This window comes from Hippopotamus amphibius, chromosome 12 (genome assembly GCF_030028045.1).
Source record: "Hippopotamus amphibius kiboko isolate mHipAmp2 chromosome 12, mHipAmp2.hap2, whole genome shotgun sequence".
NCBI lineage: Eukaryota > Metazoa > Chordata > Mammalia > Artiodactyla > Hippopotamidae > Hippopotamus > Hippopotamus amphibius.
The window spans coordinates 11,275,807-11,300,555 of NC_080197.1; the positions used below are offsets into that span (position 1 = coordinate 11,275,807).

The 24,749-nt window shown below is 45.0% G+C and overlaps 1 protein-coding gene and 1 non-coding gene across 2 annotated transcripts; both read right to left on the reverse strand.

The window, feature by feature from the left end:
* Positions 1–7,568: 7,568 nt before the first annotated feature.
* On the reverse strand, positions 7,569–24,342 carry RNF114 (ring finger protein 114). The gene is made up of 6 exons (XM_057702397.1): positions 24,177–24,342; positions 19,910–20,060; positions 17,671–17,777; positions 17,238–17,352; positions 10,517–10,624; positions 7,569–9,404 (listed from the first exon to the last, which is right to left on the reverse strand). The coding sequence occupies exons 1-6, from the start codon at positions 24,314–24,316 to the stop codon at positions 9,339–9,341; spliced, it is 687 nt and encodes a 228-aa protein (XP_057558380.1). The 5' UTR covers positions 24,317–24,342; the 3' UTR covers positions 7,569–9,338.
* On the reverse strand, positions 12,900–13,035 carry LOC130834203 (small nucleolar RNA SNORA70). The gene has a single exon (XR_009048594.1). It is a non-coding gene; the product is annotated as a small nucleolar RNA SNORA70 (small nucleolar RNA).
* Positions 24,343–24,749: the final 407 nt, after the last annotated feature.

Here is a 24,749-nt window from a genome sequence, read left to right on the forward strand (position 1 = left end):
CACCTGGAGGTCCACTGATGCTCCAGACCTGGCAGAGCGCTTCTTGCCCGGCTAACCTCCATGCACTTGCCACGGGCCAACACCCGTTATCTCGCAGACTATCTCGCGCACTAATTTGCCTTGGCAGCCTGGCCCCTGGGACAGCACTGATATCGCCCTGTTATCTCCACTTCCTGGCAGAAGGCTGAACCTGTTTCCAGGAAAGGCCCCAGGGCCTCCTCTCTCCCTACCTGTGCCCACCTTTCACACCTGGAGACCTTTGTGCATCTCTGGACCAGTGAGTGTAGGACATATTGCCCAGGAGGGGAAAGTAAGAACAAACTTTATCCTTAGGTCAAAGTTACCTTAGTCTTGGACTCAAAATAAAATCCAAACCCTGCTCTTGGCTTGCAAGATGCTATCTAACCTGGGGCTCATCTTCTCCACTCTCTCAGCTGTTCACCTGTTCCAGCCTCAGTGAACTTCCTGCTTCTTCTTCATACAGGTTCTTTCCCATAGCAGGACCTTTGCCCTTGTTGTTCCCTCTGCCCACAATGTCCGTCCCTGCATCTTCCCAGAGAGGTTTTCAGTTCATACATCACCTCCGAGATGCCAATGCCATCTCCCTTTCCCACTGCTGCCACATTGGCCCATCTGACCCCCACAGCAAGCCCTGAGTGGTAGGCAAGATGATCAGCCCTATTTTACAGACAAGCAAACCGAGGCTCAGAGAGGTGACATGCTAACATGCCTGAGTCACAGTGAACAAGCGATGGAATGTCCCTGGCCTAGTGGGCTAGGATATTGTAATAAACCAGCCAGACACAAACAAGCCCCTACACCCGAGGAGCTCACAGGTGAGGGAGGAAGAGCGGTAACGGGCAATTCGCCAACCCTGAGAGACCCAGGTGAGTCAGAGGAGTGAGACCCTGAGTGACTCCAGGCTGAGGTCACAAGGATGGGCAGGGGAGAGAGGGAAGTGAGAAGACATTCCGGGCAGCAGTGACCACCATGATTCAGAAGCCCAGGGGCAGATGAGTGTTCCGGTAGGCTACAGCAGCTCAGATGGCACAGGCTCTGGGGCTGAGACAGCCCCAGGGCCCTTGAGCCCGCCTCCTCCACGAGGCTTCAGCCACAGTGGACCACACCAGGCACGCTCCGGTCTCAGCGGCTTTGCATGTGACATTCCCATTCTGTCGAATACCTTCCCCCCAGATGGCCCTTGCGGTTTTTGAGATTGCCAGTCTTTTTACAATTAGAAATGTTCAAATGGAGCTTAGAAAACTGTGGTCTGTTTTTAATATTTTTATTTAATACATTAATACTTGGGACTTCCCTGGTGGTCCAGTGGGTAAGACTCCATGCTCCCAATGCAGGGGGCCCGGGTTCAATCCCTGGTCAGGGAACTAGATCCTGCATGCCGCAGTCAAGAGGTCTGCATGTGGCGCAGCCAAAATAAATCAATAAATATTCAAAAAAAAAAAAACACCCAAAACCCTTTAAAACATATACACACGTTACTGCAAAGCATAAAGCTGGGGTCCTGCCTAGCCCTACCACCTGTGGTTGTGTGATCCTGGATAGGTTCCTTCCCTTGAACTACAACTGCCACGTAGGTCAGGAGCTAGAACCTGGATAAGCCACCTCAGAAGCCCTCCTTTCAGGCATGTGTACACACACACACCCCCTCTATCTTGACTTCACCTGGCTGTTCTCACTGATTTTGGAGATAGGGTTGCCAAATAAAATACAGATACCCAATTAAACTAGAATTTCACATAAACAACAAATAAGCTTTTAGTATCAGACTGCATGGGACAGACTTAATTCTCTATCTGAAATTCAAAGTTACTGGCAGCCCAACTAGCACTGAGAGCACAATCTATAACCAGTCCCCTGTTGATGATGGGTGATGAGGTTGCTTCTCACCTTTTGCTTACCGGGAATGACAGTCCCATGAAAATCCTTGCACAAAGGACACTGACCTCATCTACAATTGTATCTGTAGGGTGTGTTCCTAGAAGTCACTTAGTCATTCTCTGCCTGGATTCCTGTGGCCAGGCTGTCTCAGACGAGCTCCCTCTTTGTCTCCCTGGAGAAGCAACCCTTCTCTCTCCCAGTCTCCCTCCACCTTGGCTCTTTCTCCTTGTCTCTCTCCATCTGTGTCTCTTTCCCTCTCTGTCTTCCCAGACCCTGCCTGTCTCTGTCTCTCTCAGTTTTTCTGTTTCTGCCTCTCAACCTCTCTCCATTTGACCCAGCAGCTCTGTATGTAAAATACTTAGATGAGCAGGCAAGATATATTTGGAAGGATGCTCTCTCTAGCACAGTCCATAACAGACTTGTGAAAATTATTAAAGGGAAACCTCACTAAAATGGAGTTGGGAGACCAGAAGGGGGAGCTCTCATGCACATGCCACTAGAAGTCAACACAGATCCCAACAGATGTACCTTGCATCTCTGGCAGGAAGTGACACTATTTTACAATTTTCTCCTTGCTTGGCAGTAGCTTGGCCATTGAGAGACTTTCACAATGCAGCCAATGACAAAGCACTATACTTCAAACTCCCAGTTTCCTCCAACGGACTTTTTGTTTATAACAGCCCCTCCCAGCTTCCCTTTCTCCTCTATAAAAGTTTCCTCTCCTTTGTTTTAACCAGATTTGCATGCAGTTTGCCATAGCTGCATGTCCTGAGTTGCAACTCTTTGCTGCTCCTGAATAAACTCATTTTGTTGGTAAAATAACTGGCTGTGTTATTGTTTTAGGCTAACAGAATCAAACTGGAAACAACCCAAATACCCATTGATACAGTATGGTCCATCCTCACCAGGAGCATCATGCAGTCATTAAAAATAACACCACCATGACAGGAAAGATGTTGAGAGATATATCATGGAGTGAAAAATGCAACTTATAGACAAGAAGTAAAGCAGTCGCCCGTTTCAAGTTTCTATCAAAAACATGGTGACCCAAGTACATGTATTTTGTCATTGAAGAAATGACAGACTGGTTGTCTGTGGGGTGGGATGAGGAGTGGTTTCCACTTTCTTTTTAGATTTTTCTGCTTTCCCTGGCTTCTGTTATTTTTTTAAGCAATAAGCATTATAATTTTTAACATTGTGCATACTTGCTTTATCATTTTACTTATTTATTTATACACAAGCATACACTATTGTTTTCTGAACCATTTGTTTGAGAGTAATTTGATATGCTCTTCCATGCCTATCTCCTAAGAACAAGGACAGTTTCCTTCCCTTCTTATGTGACTGTGGTGTAACTGTCAAAATCAGGAAATCTAACACTGAGAAAATCCTGTGACTTGTTCCACAATCCATATTCAAATGTCAGCAACTGGCCCATTAACATCCTTCAGGGCAACCCCTATCCCATCAGGGAGCCAGCCTGGGGTCACGCAGCATTGCAGTTGGCTGCTTGCCCCTTTAGTCTTCTTTAAATTGACCTTGACGTTTTGGAAGAGTTCGGGCTGTTTTGGAGAATGTCCCTCAGTTTGGATGACTTACCTGATGCTTCCTTATAATTAGACTCAGGTTAGAGTGAAACATTTCTCTGCCAGGAACCTTGGAAGTGCTGCGTCCTCAAGTGTGTCCCATCAAGTCACCCACGGTTTGTCCCATTATTGATGATACTAATTCTGATCCGTTGGTAAAGAAGGTGTCTGCTAGGTGTCTCCACTACAAAGTTACTAATTTTCTATTTGTAAATAATTTGTGGGTCTCATTTGAGACCAGATAGTTCAAATGATTTTTATAAACTAAAGTCTTATAACCTGTAAGAACTGAGCTTGTCCACCTGACTCTATAATCAATCGAGTGGCTGCCCCACCCCAGCTACAGTAGATGTGTTGTAACACTAGCCCGTTTCACAAGATAGAATTTCCTATGCTAGCCTAAGGATGCGTTTTACCTGAGGCTCCTTTTAAAAGATTCCCAGGCCCCACCCACACCTGCCAATCAGAATCTCCAAGAGAAGGGGCCTGAAAACATATTTTGGAGCAACTGCCTCCCAGGCAACTCATGTCTTCAGGGCAAGTTTGGAAAACACTTCACTTAATAGGAGTATTTAGTCATCAAACATTTACAGCTACTAGCTGCTTGGGTGAGGCTGAGCACAGGGTGGTCTCAGGAATGGAGGAGAAAAACACTAGTGGCATTGGTAGCTCACATTTATTAAGCACTTATTTTGTGCCGGGCCCTGTTCTAATGCTCGATGTGGATTATTTCATTAGTTTTCCCACAACTCTATGAGGAAGACATGTTTTTATTAACCCCATCTTACGGATGAGGAAACCAAGGCACAAAGAGATTAGAATAAGTTGTCTAAGGGAATTCCCCGGTGGTCCACTGGTTAGGACTCTGCACTTTCACTGCTGAGGGCCTGGGTTCCATCCCTGGTTGGGGAACTAAGATGCCACAAACTGCATGGTGTGGCCAAACCAAAAAAATGTTGTCCAAGGTCACACAACTAGTAGTGTAGATGCTGGGGACTGTGCAGTGTGCCTGAGACCATGTGTCTAACTCACACACTTGTGCTGTACCACCAAGTCGTTCCTGTTGGGCTTGGGCAAATTACCCTTCCGGGCCTCCACTCCATCATCTGTGTAATGGGAATGCTACTTGCACCCCTCCTGCAGGGCTGGTTAAGAGGATTCAATGAGACTGACTTTTCTGCGGTTTTGATCACCTTTCAGGAGCTAAAGGAGGGAGGATTAAATAAAAAGTATTTGAGGGCAGGCACTGTATCAGGATGCTGGGATGAGAATGATTATCCACTGTCCTTAGTCCTGTACTCATAACGCCCTGCGGAGCCTCACATGGGGCATTTGGCAGATACTGCGTAAGGCCAGGGGATGCTGAGAGAGGAATAAAGGCAAGAGAGCATCCAGGGACCATGTCGAGGGCCTCGGCAGGGCAGGTGCCCACCTGGCAGCAGCCCTTTTACCTGTGCCCAGTCTCACTCCCTCTGCCGGGCAAGTCCTCGCTCCTGCGCTTCCAGTTTGAGGACCTGCCTCCCCGCGGTGATGGACAGCGGGGCCAGCTTCTTCGAGGTTCTTGTCACCACAGTACCGGCCCCTAATTCAGGCTGGAAGAGTCACCACGGAAAGGAAGTATCAATGTAAAAGGGCTCCCTTTAGCTCCATTTCAATTCTAGGAATATTTATTGAGGCTACTCGGGGCCAAGTATGCAGGACAGTGGTGCACCAGACAGGTATGGTCCTTGTCCTCAAGAGTTCAACGTATTAGTGTGGGAGGCAGCCATTAACACAAGTTAACTGCACAAATGACCCTTTAATGAGAAGGTGTGAGCTGCCAGGTGTATAGCAGATGTTCAGGACATTTATTCTGCTAATACACACTGAGTAGGGTTTCCAGACTTAATGGATAAAAATACAGGACACCCAGGGACTTCCCTGGTGGTGCAGTGGTTAAGAGTCCTCCTGCCAATGCAGTGGACACGAGCTCAATCCCTGGACCGGAAAGATCCCACATTCCGCGGAGCAACAAAACCAGTGCACCACAACTACTGAGCCTGTGCTCTAGAGCCTGTGAACCACAACTGTTGAGTACGAGGGCCACAACTACTCTAGCCCACGTGCCTAGAGCCCTGTGCTCTGCAACAAGAGGCCACCTCAATGAAAAGCTCATGCACTGCAACGAAGAGTAGCCCCCGCTCACCGCAACCAGAGAAAGCTTGAGTGCAGCAATGAAGACCCAACACAGCCAAAAAAAATATTAAAGAAAAAATACAGGACACTCAGTTAAATATGAATTTCAAACATTTTTTGAGTATGATTATTCCTGGTGTTCACTTCCTAACTTGGGCAAATTACACTCCCATGTAATAGTAAAGGAGAGGCAGAAGGCACAGGTGGAGAAAGGATGAAAGGTCTATATGCTTTTGTAAGCCTTTGGACTTCTAGCTTCTAGTTTCTTTATAAAGTAGCAGGTATTTACTATTTATGAAATAGCTACCATTTATTAATCCCTTACCATGAGCACCTAACAGTTTGTAATTATACATCTGATTACTGTGTGAATCCCCAGTGGCTAGCACAATCCTGGCACATAATGGGTGCTTAGTAAACACCATATATCCCTGAATATAAGGACATCTTCCACTTTTCCAACAAGGAAATTAAAAGTTTTTTGGCCAAATTGAATGTGAGAGCTTTTACCACTGAAGATGAAATACTCTAATGCCTACTTATTTTTTTTTATAAATTTATTTATTTATTTATTGGCTGTGTTGGGTCTTTGTTGCTGCACACAGGCTTTCTCTAGTTGCTGCGAGTGGGGGCTACTCTTCATTGCGGTGCGCAGGCTCCTCATTGTAGTGGCTTCTCTTGCTGTGGAGCACAGGCTCTAGGCGCGTGGGCTTCAATAGTTGTGGCACATGGACTCAACAGTTGTGGCTCACGGGCTCTAGAGCACAGGCTCAATAGTTGTGGCGCATGGGCTTAGTTGCTCCGTGGCATGTGGAATCTTCCCAGAGCAGGGCTCGAACCCGTGTCCCCTGCATCGGCAGGTGGATTCTTTACCACTGCGCCACCTAGGAAGTCCGTGCCTACTTATTTTTAGTTACTTACACTATATTTAAAACAAATGTAGAACTATTTTGTGTAGTCATACATTTTAATAGTCTGATCCACATCCATCTTTGTCATCAGAGTGACTGACAACATCAGAGAAACTTTTAAAGGAATTTAGGTGTCCCAGGTACATCCTAGTCCTATTTGAGCTGCTTGAGAGCTGACACTTCCTGTAACTTGTGCATGATGTTAGAACTTCAAGTCTTATCCCAAGTCCTAGGTACCCATTCCTAAAACATCCGATTCCCCGACAACTGCTCCTCTTGGAGTCTTCCCTTCAATTCAGAAAGATAACTCCACCCCCACCCCCACCCAGTCATTCAAGCCCCAGACCTTGGTGTCATTCTCTCCTGGCAACTCCTTTCTGGCTTTCACACCTCACTCTCAAAAAACATCTGACCGAATCAGACAACTTCAGCACCCCCATTACTACTACATGGTCCCAAGCAGCCACTATCTCCCACCTGGAACCTGCAGCAGTCGCCTCCCTGGTCTCTGCTTCCCCTCTTTCCCCACTATTGTCCCTTCTCCACATGCAGGAGATAGATCCTATTTAAACCTACTTAAATCAGGAAGGGGAAGTATCTTCCGGAAGTCCCACAGCCAGTGGCAGAGTGCAGAACTGAAACACGCCTATGACCTCAGATCTTCATGTGTGGAACCCTCCACTGTGATGTCTCAGGGCTGTTGCTAAGGCATCCGAAGTCTTGTTTCATGGAACATGGTCACTTCTCACCTCACTGGAGCTCCCAACTAGGGTGGGGAGGGGTACGGAGGGGAGTAGGGTTCGCTCTCCAGAGAAGACAGGCCAGTGAAGCCAGCTGGTGAAGTGTCAGAGCTGAGATCAGAGCCAGCTGAGACTCACTCGTGATAGACAAAAACTTCCCCTTAAAAAGAGCAACAATCTTCCGGTGGCTCCCCAAGCCCAGACTTCAGCAAATGGTGGTTAATGAAAACACGCATTACAGCTTACCAGTTGGATAAATTATGAAATTTATTTATATTTCACCTTTTAAAAGCCAGAACATAACAAATGTCACTTTCTGGAAAGTCATCTTATTAGAAATACATGAAGTGCACTTAATATAAGGAAATCAGTTTCTTGGTATCACCAGTGAGACCACCATCATCGGGTCCCTCAAATGAAGGTTTTGTCAAATTTCCCTCTAAACTGAGACCGAGATGAACTTTTTCCAGAAATTAGAGTGAAGAAGCTGACCATAATACCTGGGCCCTCCCAAGCAACAGCACATCAGAAAAAGTTACTTTGCCCCCAAAGGGCCCCATCTTTGCTGGTGCCTAGGCATGTGCAGCTCTCACTGGCAGGCAGGGCGAGGCCCACGGCAGCAGTGTAGATGCCCAGAGCCCCCCGTCATTTGAAACCTCAGCCACTGACCAGAAGAAATGTCCATATTCAGACAAGAGGTCTAACAGGGAAAAATGAACCTAAACCTAGATGCCTCCTGGTGGATCAGAAGCTCTGCTCTACCAGATTAGAAAGCCCTTACTTAGCCTTGTGTTTATTAACATTCGTGCAACATGTCAAACTTCAAGCTTCTCGAGCTGTTAGCAAAGCCAGTTTCCAGCGGACAGTTTCCACTACTGAATGCTCCCAGGAAGCACTGTGCCTTCTGAACAGCGTGCCTTCTCACAGCAGGCGGTGATACTGGATTTCCCCAACCCCTCTGCTTTAGAAGGCAGGTCTTCACACACCAATTTACGTATTGAAACCAGTTTTGTAAAGAAACCATTTGTGATAGAAAAGCAGCACTCAGTTTAATCTAAGTTATCAAATAAAAGAGGAAAGAACTAGTATCCAATGGAGCCCCAAACGTCTTCTTAATCATTTGAGGACTCCTTTTTGTGCTTCAAGAACAAGAACATAAGCAGGCTCCCAAACAGAGAGGCAAACATGACTAAGTTGTTGGAAAATACTTCATTAGTTTGAAAATCAGAACCAAAAAGCTATAGCCCTCCCATCTCACCTAGCTGACCCTCCTCCCCACTTATCGATAAATGGAGTTTAACTTTCCTAAGCCAAAAACACTTACTTTCACTAAAAATATGTGGTTACACCTTATCCTAAAAAGGCACCATGCAGGCATTTAAGATTGAACCAGTTAATCCTAAGGGTGTGCAGGAATGGTAAGAAAATATCACTAAGAAAAACTTCCAGCATCAGACCATGTTAAGCCCAGAACATTCACCCCAACAGGACTTGTGAAATGTTTCGCATGAGGTAACTCCAGCTCTGGCAGCTGCTGCCAAAGACCAACTAACAGGAACTTGCACAACACAGAAGGCGCTCCATCACTGACCAGATGCACTGCCGCCAGAGTTCACACATCCGAGGACAAGGAGAGGACACGGTTGTCTCATTTGTGCTATTCATGACCCAGAAAAGGTCCTGGCTGGCTCGGAGGACCTGAGAGATCAACACCAAACAGGAGGCACAAACGTGAAACAAGGACAGGTGGAGAAGCTGGGTTCCCTTCCAAAGAGGAGGAAGAAGAGGCAGCAGGAAGTGGCTGAGAAGTGATAAAAGACCAGACATGTGACAAACAGGGTGAACAGTAAGGGAAGAGCCCAAAGGAAAGGAGGGCTCTGACTGGGAGACCTGTTCCCTGTCGGAAGTGACCCTGTCCTAACATCCAGGCTCACTTCCAGGCCTGTTGTACACTAGGTGGATGCGTCACCCGTTCCGCGCTGAGCACGTAATGGAAGCGCTGGGACGCGAGCCCCCGCAGAGCCCGCTCACTGGTCGAGGATGGAGCGCTGTAGCACCTGGTTCATCATGTCCTCCTCGTCCACGTCGTAATCCTACAGGCAAAACAGATGCTCAGCCTCAGCAACTACGTGCAGTTGCAAGGATTCACTTTTGGCCGGAGAAGCAGGGCTCTGGAAAGGGGCCGGGGCCCAGCTCCCGGGTCTGCGATGCCTCGGCTGCCTCATCCTGACGACGAACATGACGGCGGCTCCCTCAGACGGGACGGTGGGGACCAGAGAGCACCTGAGTGAAGCCTGGTACAGACTAAGCGCTCAGACCTGGAGCGCCCCGGAGTGAAAGCAGCCTTTTTGACTCAATGAGGCAAAGCTATCTACTTGGGCTTCACCTGGGAATCATATTCATCTTTAACAAAATGACAGTTATTTTGAAATCTGATTCAGACACTCTATTAGGCCGAGAATAAATACCCTTTATGACAACTCAGGAAAGTCATACTTTCCTTCTCAGGTCATGAGACACAGCCATTAAGACTGAATACGATTCTAAAATCCTAACTTGACATCTATATCCGTAAATAAAAGGTTTACTTTAAACAGCTGGCCAGATTTATCTGCCACTATAATACCAAGACAACAGTGTGCCCTTCAAAACCACTCAGCTCTAAAGAAAGGATGTAAATCTGATGACCATTTGGCTACTTGGTGTGTTCTGTTTGACCTGAAGTAATTAAAAAAATAAACATGGGATACTTCATATGAAATTCTGCATTTCCAGCTTCCTGGGGCTGGGGCAGGGAGGAGCCAGTCTTTCCACATGATGACAATCAGCTGGAGGCGATGGCTGCGTTACAGGAGTCGCACACAGGCCAGCTTGCAGTTCCTTAGAACAACCGCTTCCACTACCTGCCTGGTTCCCCTGAGCACCTGAGCTTGAGGATCCCAAACCAGGTTCTATAACAGGTAGAAACCACATACCAAAGTAGACAAAAATTTTGGAAAATATAAAATAAAAGCAAGCTTACTAAGTCTCAGTCTAGATGACTGGCCAGTTCATCGTCTTAAATACCACACAGCTGTCACTCCAGGGAGCCCATCAAGAGAGTGACAAAACTCACCAAGTGGGCCCACAATTCTCCAGGTGAGAGAAGGGAGGGAGCTGTGCTGTCCCCTGGGGGAAGGAATGAGAGCCCAGGCTCCAGACTCACCACGAAAGTGTCATAAGAAAACTGGTGCCGGCGCTGGATGTGCTCTATGAAGTTGGCGCTGCGGTAGTTGGGGTCTCCCCAAGGCATCGAGGCACATATTGGACAAACCTTTCAATAAAGAAGCACAGTGTTAAGTACTAGACATCTGAGCTGACATTAGCCCTCTGTGGCCTGTGTCTAGCCACTTTTCTTCCAGGATAGCTTTCCTGACCACCAGTTCAGAGCCTGGTCACATCTTCAAGTGCACATTCAAATCCCAGAAGACAACATCAGCCTCCTACTCGAGTCGAATGACACGCAGGGCAGGGTGTGGGTGGGGGTTAAAGGCTTAGCCCATGATACCACCCATTTCTTTCTTTTTCTTCTTTAAGAACTTTTATTGAGATACAACTGACATACAATAAACTGCATATATTTAAAGTGTACAATTTGGTATTTTTTTTCTTATTAGTAATGTATATATGGCAATCCCAATCTCCCAATTCATTCCCCCACCCCGCCCCGCTTTGTGTCTATATGTTTGTTCTCTACACCTGGGTCTCTATTTCTGCCTTGCAAATGCATTGATTTGTACCATTTTTCTATATTCCACATATATGTGTTAATATACGATATCTGTTTTTCTCTTTCTGACTCACTTCACTCTGCATGACAGTCTCTAGGTCCATCCATGTCTCTACAAATGTCCCAATTTCATTCCTTTTTACAGCTGAGTAATATTCCATTGTATATATGTACCACATCTTGTTTATCCATTCGTCTGCTGATGGACATTTAGGTTGCTTCCATGTCTTGGCTATTGTAAATAGTGCTGCAATGAACACTGGAGTGCGTATGTCTTTTTGCATTACGGTGTTCTCTGGTATATGCCCAGTAGTGGGATTGCTGGGTCATATGGTAACTCTAATTTTTAGTTTTTCAAGGAACCTCCATACTGTTCTCCACAGAGGCTGTATCAATTTACATTCCCATCAACAGTGCGAGAGGGTTCCCTTGTCTCCACACCCTCTCCAGCATTTACTGTTTGTAGATTTTCTGATGATGACCATTCTGACCGGTGTGAGGTGATACCTTGTAGTTTTGATTTGCATTTCTCTAATAATTAGTGATGTGGAGCATCTTTTCATGTGCCTCTTGGCCATCCATATGTCTTCTTTGGAGAAATGCCTATCTAGGTCTTCTGCCCATTTGATTGTACCACCCATTTCTGATCCCCTACTGAGGTGAGAATACTGTGTCAGCCCCAGAGGGGCCTAGACTTTGCCTTCCAACCCAGCACACAAAATATGTAAAAGCATAAAGAAAACCAAGGAAATGACAGATGAGCAATGTCCCAAGAAAGTAAAACACAGCCTTGTGTGCTATTTTTATAAAGTAAATGCTCAGATGAGGGGGCTCAGACTGAAAAGCCTTCATATGAGAGGCTGATTTGGGCTTTGAAGAGTGGGAGGTATTTGGAAAGACAAAGAGTACATGGCACACAGCCAATTAGTCTGGCTAGAATAGAAAATTCATGGAGGGGACAGAGAGGAGTGGGAGAGGGGAGAAGCAGACATAAGTGGTCTGGTTTGGCGATGGAACCACACCTTCTACAAGGAAGATATGGTGACAAGGGGGGCTGACATGAGACAAATGTGAAATGGTGAAGGAGCTGTACAGCAGAGCATGGTCAGGACCAGAGTCTGGGGAGGAGGAGGCTTCCAACGGGAAGGGCTGAAACACCGACAGTTCAGGAGTTCTGCAGTAGGAGAGGGCAGAACAGAAGGCCAAAGGCTGAAGAAAGAGACGTTTCAATGAAGACAAAATAATCAGAGGGATTTCAGGAAGCCAAAGGAGGGGGAAAAAAGGACAGAAAATGAGGTTACAGTACCAGGTACCATAGAGTAGTTTAGCAATATCTATCAAAGTTATGAGTGTACTTAACCTTTGACCAAATTAATCCATATCTAAGATTTTATTACTATTCTTTTTTTGTCAGGAAGTAGGATTTACTGATGGGCTTTAGTGAGGAAGAGACAGGGCCAAGACTCTCATGAGTGCATCTGTCCAGGGGCCATGATTAGCAATGTATCGGACCTCATAGCCATTTGGCAATGAGCCACTTTTCAGCCACCATGTCTTCAAATTCATTTGCATTAAACTTAGTAAATCCCCACTCCTTGGTGATGTGGATTTTCTGGCAGCCAGGGAACCTGAACTTGGCCCTGCATAGAGCCTCAATCACATGCTCCTTGTTCTGGAGCTTTGTGTGGATGAGGATGATGACTTGGCCAATGTGGATCCTGGCCACTGTGCCCGTGGGCTTTCCCAAGGCACCCTGTATACCTGTCTGGAGCCTAGACTGGGGACAGCATGAGGCCAAACACAAATGTCCACTGGAAAGGGCTGTCTCCAAGGTCCCTTAGGACAACCCATACAGGATAACAGGCTGCATACACTACCAAGGAGGCTACTCTTTGCAGCCACTGCACACCAGGCCCCCACGGGGAAAAGAGCACGGTCGGCTTAACTGGCTACAGTCTAAGACTTGATTTTATAGACATATGGGCAAAAATATGTTAAAATCTATGGTAGCCTCTTAAAATGTACTATGAAAAACTTCAGAACTGTAGGAAAGTAGTTAATAGTTTGATAAACAGTCCCTTATCTCCAACACCTAGATTTAAGTTTGGCATACTTACTTCAGCAATAAATGAAGCATTTAAAAATAAGACACAATTCACCCTGAACTGCTTCAGAACAGTCCTAAAAATACGTTTCCCTTTACAAATACAATACTATTTCTTCTCTCACCCACTGATCAACAATAATTTTTTCAGTGGCATTTAACATCCAGTCCTTAACCACATTTTCTGATACTGTCTGGAAGTAACCGTGACGCTACCAGTTAAATCATGGTACAGACAAGTAATGGAAAACTGAGCAGCTCATTAAAAAAGAAGCAGATCTACAAGTACTGACGTAGACAGATGTCTACAACACTGGTTACAGTGCATAGAATGTGCTGTCACTTGCATCAAAAGGGGGACAAAAAAGGAAGACATGCATGAATCATACACTCGAAAGCTAGAAATGTCTCTGGATGACATAATATTGTATTTTCCACTCACAGAGTTGAGCACTACTCAGAGGCCAGTGAGCACTCCACAGAGGTGTCTCTGATGCTGTGGAGAGAGAACTGGTTTAGGAGCCAGGATACTGGGTTCCAGTACTAGTTCTGCACTAACCAGCTTCACAATGTGGGCAATCCACTTAGCGTGGTGGCAGAAATAAATGCAGGGCAGATGGTGGTAGGAAATGAATTTGAGTATCTCTATCATTTGACTTAACATCCATTTTAGTTTTCATAATTACCAAAATAATTGAGCTTATCTGGCTAACTTTAAAATGGAAAATGGGTAGTGGGGGCAGATGGTGATATTTGTGTGTCTGTGTCTAAGCTCACCTGCACTTTCAATTAGTAATTAGTTATTAAGAACCATAACTAAAACATCTTGAAGCAGCTGAAAACTTGGCATTGGGGTGTTTTTCATAGAGCACATCTCTTATCCTGCTTAGTGCAGACAAAGAATGTGTACTGAGCAGCTATTCTGGAATCAGAGGAAAAGAAAAACAGCAGGTGCAATGGCCATTCCAGATTGGCATCTGCCTCAGAAACCTCAATAGTCATCTAGGTAATAAAGATATAAATGTTAGAAGGGTGGATATCAGCATCAAATGAGGCTGTTTATTTTTGAGTGAAAATAATCAATTCTTTGTGACTGATCTCATGAAAGGCTGGCAGGCATGGTGTGGTGTTTTACTTTTATATAGGGTTTACTTCTATTATACAAAAATAACAAGTTGTAATATGATGCATATATCATATCCAAACATAAAATAAATTGCAAGAATATAAAAAACACTCAAACAACTGATGGTATAGAGGGAACCAGGAGACTAGGGGAAGAGGCCAGAGTCTACTTCTTATACAAGGAACTGACTACATACAAAGAAACAAATTTTAAAAACTGCAGAGAGGTGACAGAAAACAAGGACTTAAGAAGACCAGTTGGGTCCATGGAGAATGTGACACCAGCAGGGGTGGACGCCGGACTCTAAAGGAAAAAGGAGAGGACACAGAAGGGACAGCAGCAGCTGACAAACCACAGGCTTGAAGGAAAAGAGAAACTGCAGGCTACACAGAGAAAGCAGTGGATCAAATATTCCTCCCACCAATTAAGACAGGGAAGACGGGGCATGTCTGAAGGACAGCAAGTGTTGGAAGCAGGCAGAGAGAAAAGCTGAAGGTGGTACTTCCCTGGTGGCACAGTGGTTAAGAATCTGCCTGCCAATGCAGGGACAAGGGTTTGAACCCTGATCAGGGAAGATCCCACATGCCGTGGAGCAACTAGGCCTGTGCACCACAATTACAGAGCCTGTGAGCCACAACTACTGAAGCCCATACACCTAGAGCCCGCGCTCCACAACAAGAGAAGCCACTGCAATAAGAAGCCCAGTACTGCATGGAAAGAGTAGCCCCCGCTTGCCACAACTAGAGAAAACCCGTGTGCAGCAATGAAGATCCAACACAGCCAATAAAAATAAATAAATAAAAGCTGAAGGTGACAGGGGAAACACGATAGGGGAGGAAGCCTCAGAAGCAGGGAAAGGCCCTAGTCTCCATCCTCCGCCTGCAACTGAGGACGCAGGCAGAGAAGAGAAAGACTTGCAAAGGAGCCTTTTCTTCAACACGAGGGGATGATAAGGACATGGAACAAGGGGCGCACACTCAAGTGTTCACAGGTAGCTGGTGGGAAAGGCAAACACACACAGCAGGATGTCTGTGAGCCATCCCATCTAGAGGAGCCAGCACTACTCAGAGCCGGCCAACTCTCGCCAGAACTTCTAACTTCTCAAATGTAGTGGATCAAGACTGAGAAATCTGCCAATTTTTAAAGCTTGGGGAGATGAAAATGTGTATGGGCCAGACATATTCCACAGGTTGCCAGTCTGTGACCTCAGAGCTAGATCAGAGAGGCCCTGAGTTGGAAGGAAGAGAGAAGAAAGGAACACACACCTGGTACTGGAACTTAGTGAAAAGCAGGACTCAGCATTATCTGTGGAAAAGATGGGGACAGTTCATGCCAGGAACTTAATGCAAACAGAGTGCCCAGAATAGCCACCAGACAGTGTGTGTACCTAGTGGCAACAGGGCCTAGCTGAAAATGGGGTACACACCGAGCCACGCCAGCCCAGTGCCCTAGTTTGGGGAGTTGGGAAAAGCAGACAGAGAGAGGATTCATGTGTCGAATCTGTCACACCACAACATTAAGAGTCCTGGGAGCCCAGTGTAAAAAATAGCAGTACTGACTAGATTTGGACTTGGCAAGGAGTTCAATAAAGTCAAAAAAAGATTTAATTGTTGTATAACAAAGGGAGTCCAACTCGAGGATAGAAGATGCCTTAGAGGACTGGGGCGGGGAGGGTGGGGGGGACTCGAGGGGCGGGGAGTCAAGGAAGGGAGGGAATACGGGGATATGTATATAAAAACAGATGATTGAACTTGGTGTACCCCCCAAAAAATAAAAAAAAATAAAAAAATAAAAGATTTAGGGTATTCTCAGATAGACCAGCTGAATCTTAAGATTTAAGACAGAAAAATAAAGAATGCCATCAGGCTTAATTCTACCAGCAAAAACTCATGCAAATTCTAAAGTCTGTGCACCACCTTTTACAGCAGTGGAGCTGAAGATCTGCTCATAAAACTAACTAGGTACATAGTGCAAGAGAAGCAGTGTGAGATAAATGGGAAAACTGAAACAAAACTATAGAGAAAGTTGTATTAAGACCTAGTCTGTCAATCACATTAAGAGGGAAGGGTAACACTGCTGAAATGGGCCAAATTCAACCTTTTTTTTTTTTTTTTTTTTTTAAAGAAAACTACATGTCAGCCTTGATATTTAAATTAAATGTCAAAAGACTGATTAGCACTTTCCTAATAATTTCATCTAAATTCTCTTTCCCCACAACTATGAAGAAGCTACTCAAATGGAAAATGGGCAGCTTTATGCAGACACCAGGTGATCCAAGTTAACAGTACCAACAATGGGAACAACAGACATCACATGACCCCCCCGATGGGTACCCAGAGGATGGAGCATCCCAGCATGTAACCATGAAGAAACAGACAAACCCAAATTGAAGGACATTCTACAAAACAACTCGCCTGTCCTCTTTAAAAAATGTCAAGGTCATGAAAGACAAAGAAAAACTGAGGACTAAAGAGACATGACACCTAAACATAACACACAGATCCAGGACTTGGGGACCGGGGAAGACTGCTATGAAGGATACGAGAATTGGTAAAACTTAAACATGAATTCCAGAGTAGGTATTAGATTGTATCAATGTTACAATTCCCCAGTGTGAAAATAAAACACACACAAAAATGTGGGCTTTCTAAGATATACTTCTTCTTAGGAGATATGTGCTGAAGTATTTAGGGACAAAGTGTCATGATATCTGTAACTTATTCTTGAATGGTTCATACAAAATATGTATATAGAGTATGGTTAAGCACATATGGTAACATCTTATTAACCTGTGAATGTAGGTGAAGGGGACATAAGAATTGATTTAACTAATCCTGTAATTTTTCTGTTAAGTTCAACTTTTTTTCCCATAAAAATGTAAAAAACAACAAAAACCCACAAAACAAAAAACTCAGAGTTACCCTTACCACAGATTTAGTGTCCGTGCTATGGAATAACTTGCAGTGCTCCACAAGTCCTTCTTGATCAAAATTCTTCTCAGGACAGTAAGGACAAGGAAAAGTATAACGGTTTGGGACATTTCTGGAAGATGAAAGACAAGAAAAGAAGCAAGCTCTCTGTGAGTACCTTTCCACACAATTTCAACCACTGGATCCTCCCAAAAGGAGCAAAGTTCACTCAAGGTGTTATGACAGAGATTCTGATGGTCACTTCTGAATCAGGTCAAATGTTTTGAAAATAACAGCACAGCTGATATTTGAAATGAACACGAGAGTCCTTCTCCACACCCACCCCAAAACAAAAACTTACATCAACCTTAGCCAGCATAACAACTAAACCTCCACTTTCCAAAACTCACGAAGAAAGATGTCCACCTAAGAGAGTGACAGAGTCACTTACCTTGGCTGAAGGGACGCATCCTTGGTGGTGGCCTTCACACCTTCCATGATGTAATTCTGGTATTTGGAACAGGTACTCACATGTGCCCGGATCTTGGATAGGAAGAACTTAGGTAGGAAGAATCAGAGCCCACAAGTTAGTCAGGATCTTGTACCCAGTCCAACATGTTGAGTCCAACATCCCAAAGCAAAGGCAAGATGAAAACTAGACCTATACCACCCTGGCAAACAATCTCACCAGACTCCTGGCTATGGTGATAGGACTGAAATTCTGACTGTTGAAGGATTTCTGTTAATACCAAGGCTGATATTTTACTTCACCAAACCAGGATATCTGCTTCCACACTAACATCACTCTCAGAGAGGTTTGCTTTATTCATGATATGCTCTCTGCTCACAGAGACACTCCAAACCTGGTGAAGTTTTTAAAGTTTTCCACACTAGCACTTAAACTAGTCTCCTTATAGCAAGCCAATAACCACATTCCATTATAAGTGCAGCAGAGAAAAGTGATGATTTATGTAAAAGAGATAAAGGCTAGTAATCCTAGTTAAATCATATTCTATCACCAGATTTTGATAAATGATCTTACCAAAAAAACCCCTGGAATCTGAATTCTATTTCTCTAATATAATCTAGTCTTTGCAAGATAGAAAGAGAAAAGAAAACTCAGAGAAGAGTGCTTCATCATAGATGTTCTAAAAAGAAAGAAAAAGTGTAAGGAATGAAGAAAGAGGAGGTCAAGGGAAGATAAACATTTTTGGAGGTATAATACACCTCCCATATAATTGTATTGGCGATATAATACAATCACTAATCTATAAAATGAAGAAAATCAAAAGCATACAGAAATTTTTAAAAACTCATCATGCATGCATAAAGAAAAATGAAGGTAACAGGAAACTTTATTTCAATATCTTCAGTTTCTAAATCAAAACAAACAGCAAGGAAAATTGTGTTTCAGTATTTGAGCTCTGGCTTACCGTGATGCTTCTTTCTGTCTTATCTCCAGCTAAAGAACTTGACCTCAAGCTGCCAATCAAAGAGCTCCCAATTAAAAGGGATAGGAAATAGCCCTATTCAGAACTGCAGCCACTGTATACCCCTAGTGCTAAATCACTCTGAAAGGAAGGAAACAGTACAGTATATCCATTCTATGGCTATCCATACTAAGATGTTAAAGTAATGAAACTGATGTGCAAGGATGTCCAATAAGTCATTAAGTTAAAAAAAAAATTTCAAAAGTGAAAACAAGTTGTAGAAGTATATATTACAGTATGATCCTATTTTGTAAAAATCCTACATCTGTGTTTATAAAAATCCCACACCTGTGTTTGTCAAAAGGCAGAAAAATGTTTTGCAGTTTTCCAACCTTCTAAATTGAAGCATTTTTAAAGAGGTAACCTCTGGAGTGGGGAACAAGTCTATATTAGTTTATATTTTTGTGTTGTCTGCAATTAATAAAATGATAATGATTTCAAAAACCAATAATGCTGTATATATCTCTTTGAAAATAAAACAATAGTATTTCTCCTGTGCAGTTATAATGGATGTCGAGATAAGTATTCTTGACTCTAATATGGTCATACAAAAGAGCATGGATGCATTTCAAATGTTCGATATTGCTATATATATAATCAAAGGACTTCACATTGACCTTTGTACTACAATTCCTCCTTGCCAAGTGCTAAAAAGTTGAACAAGTTTTATATCTGTAGTAATATACATTATAAAATTTCCCCTCAGGACTTCCCTGGTGGTCCAGTGGTTAAGACTCAGCGCTTCCACCACAGGGGGCGTGGGTTCCATCCCTGGTCCAAGAACTAAGATCCTGCATACCATTTCCCCTCAAACTCACTGCAGCAGGTAACTTTAAGTCACTGACTTCATTTTATATTTTAAAAAATTAAGAAATATCATTCTGTCATTATATTCTAATTAAAACTGTGCATGCTGCGTTGGGAAAATGGGTCTTTTATAGGAAAAACTGGGATAACTGATTTCTCTGGCTTTCAAAGCTAAACTATGTAATATACTAAACCAATCCTTAAAACAAAACAAAACAACCAATAAGGTTACCAAGATGCAACAGCACAGCCACTGCCACAGATAACCAGCATGTTCACGTGCTGTTAGTCACTTAGTCACACTCTAACTTCAGAAACAATATGGCAACAGCTCCATATTTTACCCATCTTTTCAGAGAAAGACACTGACTCTTCTGTTTTACTTCCACATACATTTTTACGGCAGCCATGGCAAGAAGTCTCTGTGCTCTCAATCTGCCGCTCGAGCTCCACGGCTCGGACGCCAGGTGCCAGAGTGCTGCGACACACCCCACAGACAGGCTTCTTCGGCTTCAGGCATTCCTGCAGGCATGCAGAGCAAAAGCTAGAACAAGACACACAGAGAACCTGCGTCATGCACCGTGGAGACAAGACAACAAAAATGGATAAACTTTTAAAATGACATCAATGAATAATGAATAAAAAACAACTTGCTCCCTGCTCTTGATTCAAATACTGAGTCCTTCCGGGCAAGAGAAATGGGGGTGGGGGTGGGGGGTGTTCCTTGAAAAGAACACACAGGTCCAGCAACAGAAGTAAAAGCAAAGCAAACTACCATGACAGGGCAGAAGGGGCTATGGCACAGTCTTCAAATCTTAGCTCCTGCCACTGAGGGATCTTGGTGGGATTTCCTGAACTCCAATTTCTCCTCTGGGAAGTGGAGATGGTAGTACCTACCTCTAGGATTGTTGGGAGGGTGGATTATGTATACCAGACTTTCAGGATAGTGTCCAGCACATATGAAATGCACCACAAACAGGCACAGCTATCATTAGAGGTGAATGCAAAGCACCATGGAAACACAAAATCAAGAGCAACTAGTTGTGACCCAAGAAGGACAGCACTGGAAAGACTTCAGAGGCAGCGTCCATGAAAGCCTTAAATGAAAGAGTTCAGCGGTAGAGGAGAGGAAGAATATTCCCAGCCCTTAGACTGAGACTTTTATTTCCTCAGATGCATGGTGAGTGTTTAACACTTCTCCTCATAAGCAGTAGGGAGCCTGGTGTTTAAAGCAAGGTATTAACCAGACCAAATTCAAGTTTTAGAAAAATAACTCTGGGGTTATTGTGCACAATAGAGTTGCTGGTTTTAAAAAATTTTTAGATGAGAAAAGACTTGATGTAGAAACCAAACAGATGGCCAAAGGCAAGAGATTGTGAAGCAATAAAGAATTCAGGAAATGATTCAAGGATGGAATCAGTAGGACTTGGTAATTTACTGAATTTGGAAAAGAAAAGAAGTCAAAGATGACCAACTTTCTGTCCGAAGTCTAGACAGGTGGTGATCCTTAGGTAAGGTACAGAGAAAGAAGGAATAACAAGGCATGAAGATACCCTGGCTACATACTCAGTCTGACAGATTTAAGGCAAGATAACAAAACCTGCCAGGAAGAATTCAGGACATATAATCAAAGGTAATCTGCGCATTTGACAATTTTTTTACTGCCTCTGAAAAGTGTCTTCCTTTTTGTCGCTTAGCTAGATGTTAATGCTGCTAGGCAAAATTCTCGACCAGGCTGGGAGAAGGTGAGGGGGTCTACTGATTCACCACCGAGCGGACAGTGGTGAACTCAACAAAGCGCCTGCCATCATGATGCTTATGCTCCAGAGCAGAGGAAAACACAAGTGTTAATTTCAGATAGTGATTAAATCTATGAGGGAAATAAAACAAGGCAAAGAAATCAGCTGGGATGGGGGGGTGGGGGAGTCACAGAAAGCTTCTTTAAGGAGGTAACAGTTGAGCTGGGACCTAAAATTATGAGGAGAGCCACACAGACCTGGACGAAAGAGTTCCACAGAGATGACACCAAGTGCAAAGCAGGAACCAAAAGGTAGAAAGGAAGGTCTTTGAGGCCATGATGTGGTGGACCACGGGGATCGGATAATGAGGAGGTTTTAACAGGCAGATGGGGTCTTATGGCCATCACTTGTTGTACCTCTTCTCAAAGGCAGATCAACAGAGTAACCCAAGAGAGCATAGAACGTCCCAGAGCACATAATGCAATCAAACCCAGCTTGCAGATAAAAGCACCTCAAAGCCTCCCTTCAAGCACACACGGAGATAAAGCTCAGAGATCAATGTTCACAAGGCACCTGTGCCTGAGTCATGCTCAACAAACAAGCCTGCTTTTAAACGGCCCCTGAATCTTGGACTGGCTTTTAGTTTCCATTTCCTATTTATGGGCCTTTTTCAAGTTCAGCCTTCTAGATGTTCCACTTCTTGTTATAATGCTACATAGAAAGTCCTTCTCTTGGGCACCCAACCACCTGCCATTCTCCAGCTGTATTCCACTAAGTTGGAGGCAGATGTAAAATTCAGGGCTTGAAATAAAGTTTTATAAAAACTCAATGCCCCGTGCAGCCAGAGCTGCAGTGATTCTCGTTTCCAATTACAAGTTAGCAAATATCAACCAGGCAGAGCAAAAAGCGCTTGACTGGAGTAAAGGGAGACTTGGCTGCCCTCACAGAGGTGCAGCCATCTGTCTTCAATCAGCACTGAACTGATGAACACATGGAGCTAGTATGGTGAGTACAGAAAAGAGCCAAGGTTTGAATCCCAGTACTGCCCCTTGAACTCTGACCTCGGAAAGGCCCATCTGGCTCAAGGAAACCTCAAATTTTGCTGCACTTCAGTTGGTAAATTGTGCTGAGTCAAGCCTCTTTATAAATGTTAATTGTAAATGAAATCCACTGAATTAATCCAAAATTAGGTAAACGTAATTAGGAGGACTGATCCAAGGAAAAGAGGACTCAATAAGAAAGCTACCTAGGCTCCACTTCAACTCTCACAAAGTTTGCTTCCACCACTACTTTCTTAGTTCATTCGTCCCTTACCTGATCACTGCCCCTGCCACCACCCCAGGTTTGATCTCTATAATACCTTCCCATTGCACAATGAGTTTTGACAATAGTGTGAATATTGTTAGTATTTATTTATCACCAATTCACTGGACTGTGAACTCCAAGGGCAGAATCACCTTGTTTCTTACTATGCCCCCAAATCTGACAAACAGTGGGCATACAAATAATTCAGCCAGTTGAATAAGATTGGAAGATGGTTGCTCAGACACTATGTTGGGCACTTGGGACAGAAAGAGGTGCAAAACAGACATGATCATGGCCCTCATGATCCCTAAGCTTTGCTCTGTGCAAGGTGGGAGAAAGAAGCCCCAGAAGAGAAGCAGGAAGGTAATTTAAATGGGGATGGTGACAAGGGAGGTAACTTAAACAAGGGATGGGACTTAAAATCTGAAAAGGATCTGGGGTAGTGACAAGGGAGGTGCAGATGGGCAGGAGAATTCCAGGCTAACTGAACTGCAAGCAGGAACAGCCTGAAGCTAGAAAGAGCTTGGCGTACTTGAAGAAACAAAAAGCAATAGGTGTGACTGAGGAGCCCTTGCCAGGTGCCAACTGTTCTCCGGGCTGGCAAACAGACACCTGCAGTCCATCTGGGAAGAGCAGACAATGGTGAACCTGCCCTAAGTGAGCCTCAGTGCCCTCACCTGCAAAATGGCCGCCGATCCTCTTCCCCCTGCAGGACTGCTGCAGAAATAAGAATGCCAATGAGGCCCACTAGGTGCCTACTGACCAATAGAGGGGTCCTAAGACCAATACCAAGGCGATGCCCATGACAAGCACTGGGGGAAGCCCACAGAGGAAAATCCAACTCCCAGTAGCAAGAGGCAGGTGGCCACATTTTCTACAATTCTTTCAACTTAAGCATTTCGTGTGTCTGATGGAATATGGCTTAGATTCAAATCCGGCCAACCTCAAAACACCTACCTCAGAACCTGCACTGGACATTTTCACACACATCTCCTTCAGTCGTCATAAGCAGTCTATTAGCAAGTGGAGACTTTTAAATTCAAATACAATGAAACAAACCTCGTACATAAGCAGGAATGCTAGCAATCCCTATCTGCCAACTCCCGACTTCTTTCACAGCGAAGGGCAGACTGGTCAGATCTACATCAAGACATCCCTTTTGTTCTTTTGGTCTAGTCCACCGTTTCTCCAACTTTAGCGCACATGAGAATTTACTTGGCAGAGCTGGACACATGATGCCAAACACAGTATACTTTAGGGGCCAGGCACAGACTGTTCAAGGCAAACTGGCTCTCCAAGAGCAGACTTTAGACCCTACCAAACCCCCAGCAGGGTGCGACTCCACCCTCACGCGTGGGAAGCAGGCTGGCCGGCCACCTGTAACACAGGACGCGCTCAACAGAGGAGCGGGGTACTTGGGAGGAAGCAGGGCGGAAGAGAAGAGCACCCCGCCGACGTCTACGGGCCTCCAGGAGCCCCGGAGGCCGCTCGGAGAGGCGCCTCCAGGCCTGTCCTCTCGCTCCCGCCCGGAGACCCTCCCTGCCGGGGCCTCGCTCCTCGGCTCCATTTTCCTCCCAGTCAGGCGCCCCCAGACCGGCTCCCGACCCGCCGCTTACACGTGTCCGCAGGGCACCTGCACCGGCTTCTCGTACACCTCTAGACACACGGGACACGTGAAGCGGCCCAGGGGGTCGGCCTCCGCCGCGGGCCCCGCCAGCTGCGTACCACCATCACGGTCCTGTGATTGCGCCGCCATCTTCCCGCCGCGAAGCGCAGCGCAGCGCAACGGCGGCCGAGGAGGAGGAGCCCGAGGGGGAGGAGCCCGAGGGGGCGGGGCTCGCGGCCAGCCGGGGCGGGAGCTGTGAGGCGCTCGCGGGGCGTGGCTTATGGGACGTGTGTCCGGTTGGGGGCCGGCCTAGTAGTTGGGCCACGCCCCCTGGCTTACGACGCGAGGGAAATCTGGAAAACGTGGAGCCAGATCCAGAGACTGGTACAATTGGAACAGGCTTTGTGCCTCGGTCACTGTTTCCCAAATTTAAATCGTTATTACTGTTACTTAGTATTTACTTATGCACTATTACTGAATCTTTCTCTTCACTCGAGTTGCTCTTTCTTTAAACTTCAGCAAACAGATTTTAAAGGGAGATCTGATATCACTCCCAAGCTACAAATAGAAAATCAACATCACA

Excerpts from the sequence above, each read along its gene's own strand:
- RNF114 (XM_057702397.1), bottom strand. The coding sequence starts at position 24,316 with ATGGCGGCGCAATCACAGGACCGTGATGGTGGTACGCAGCTGGCGGGG. Across the intron at positions 17,353-17,670 it reads GATGCGTCCCTTCAGCCAAG|AAATGTCCCAAACCGTTATA; the intron begins GTAAGTGACTCT and ends TTCATCTTCCAG. Across the intron at positions 9,405-10,516 it reads TTTCTTATGACACTTTCGTG|GATTACGACGTGGACGAGGA; the intron begins GTGAGTCTGGAG and ends TTTTGCCTGTAG.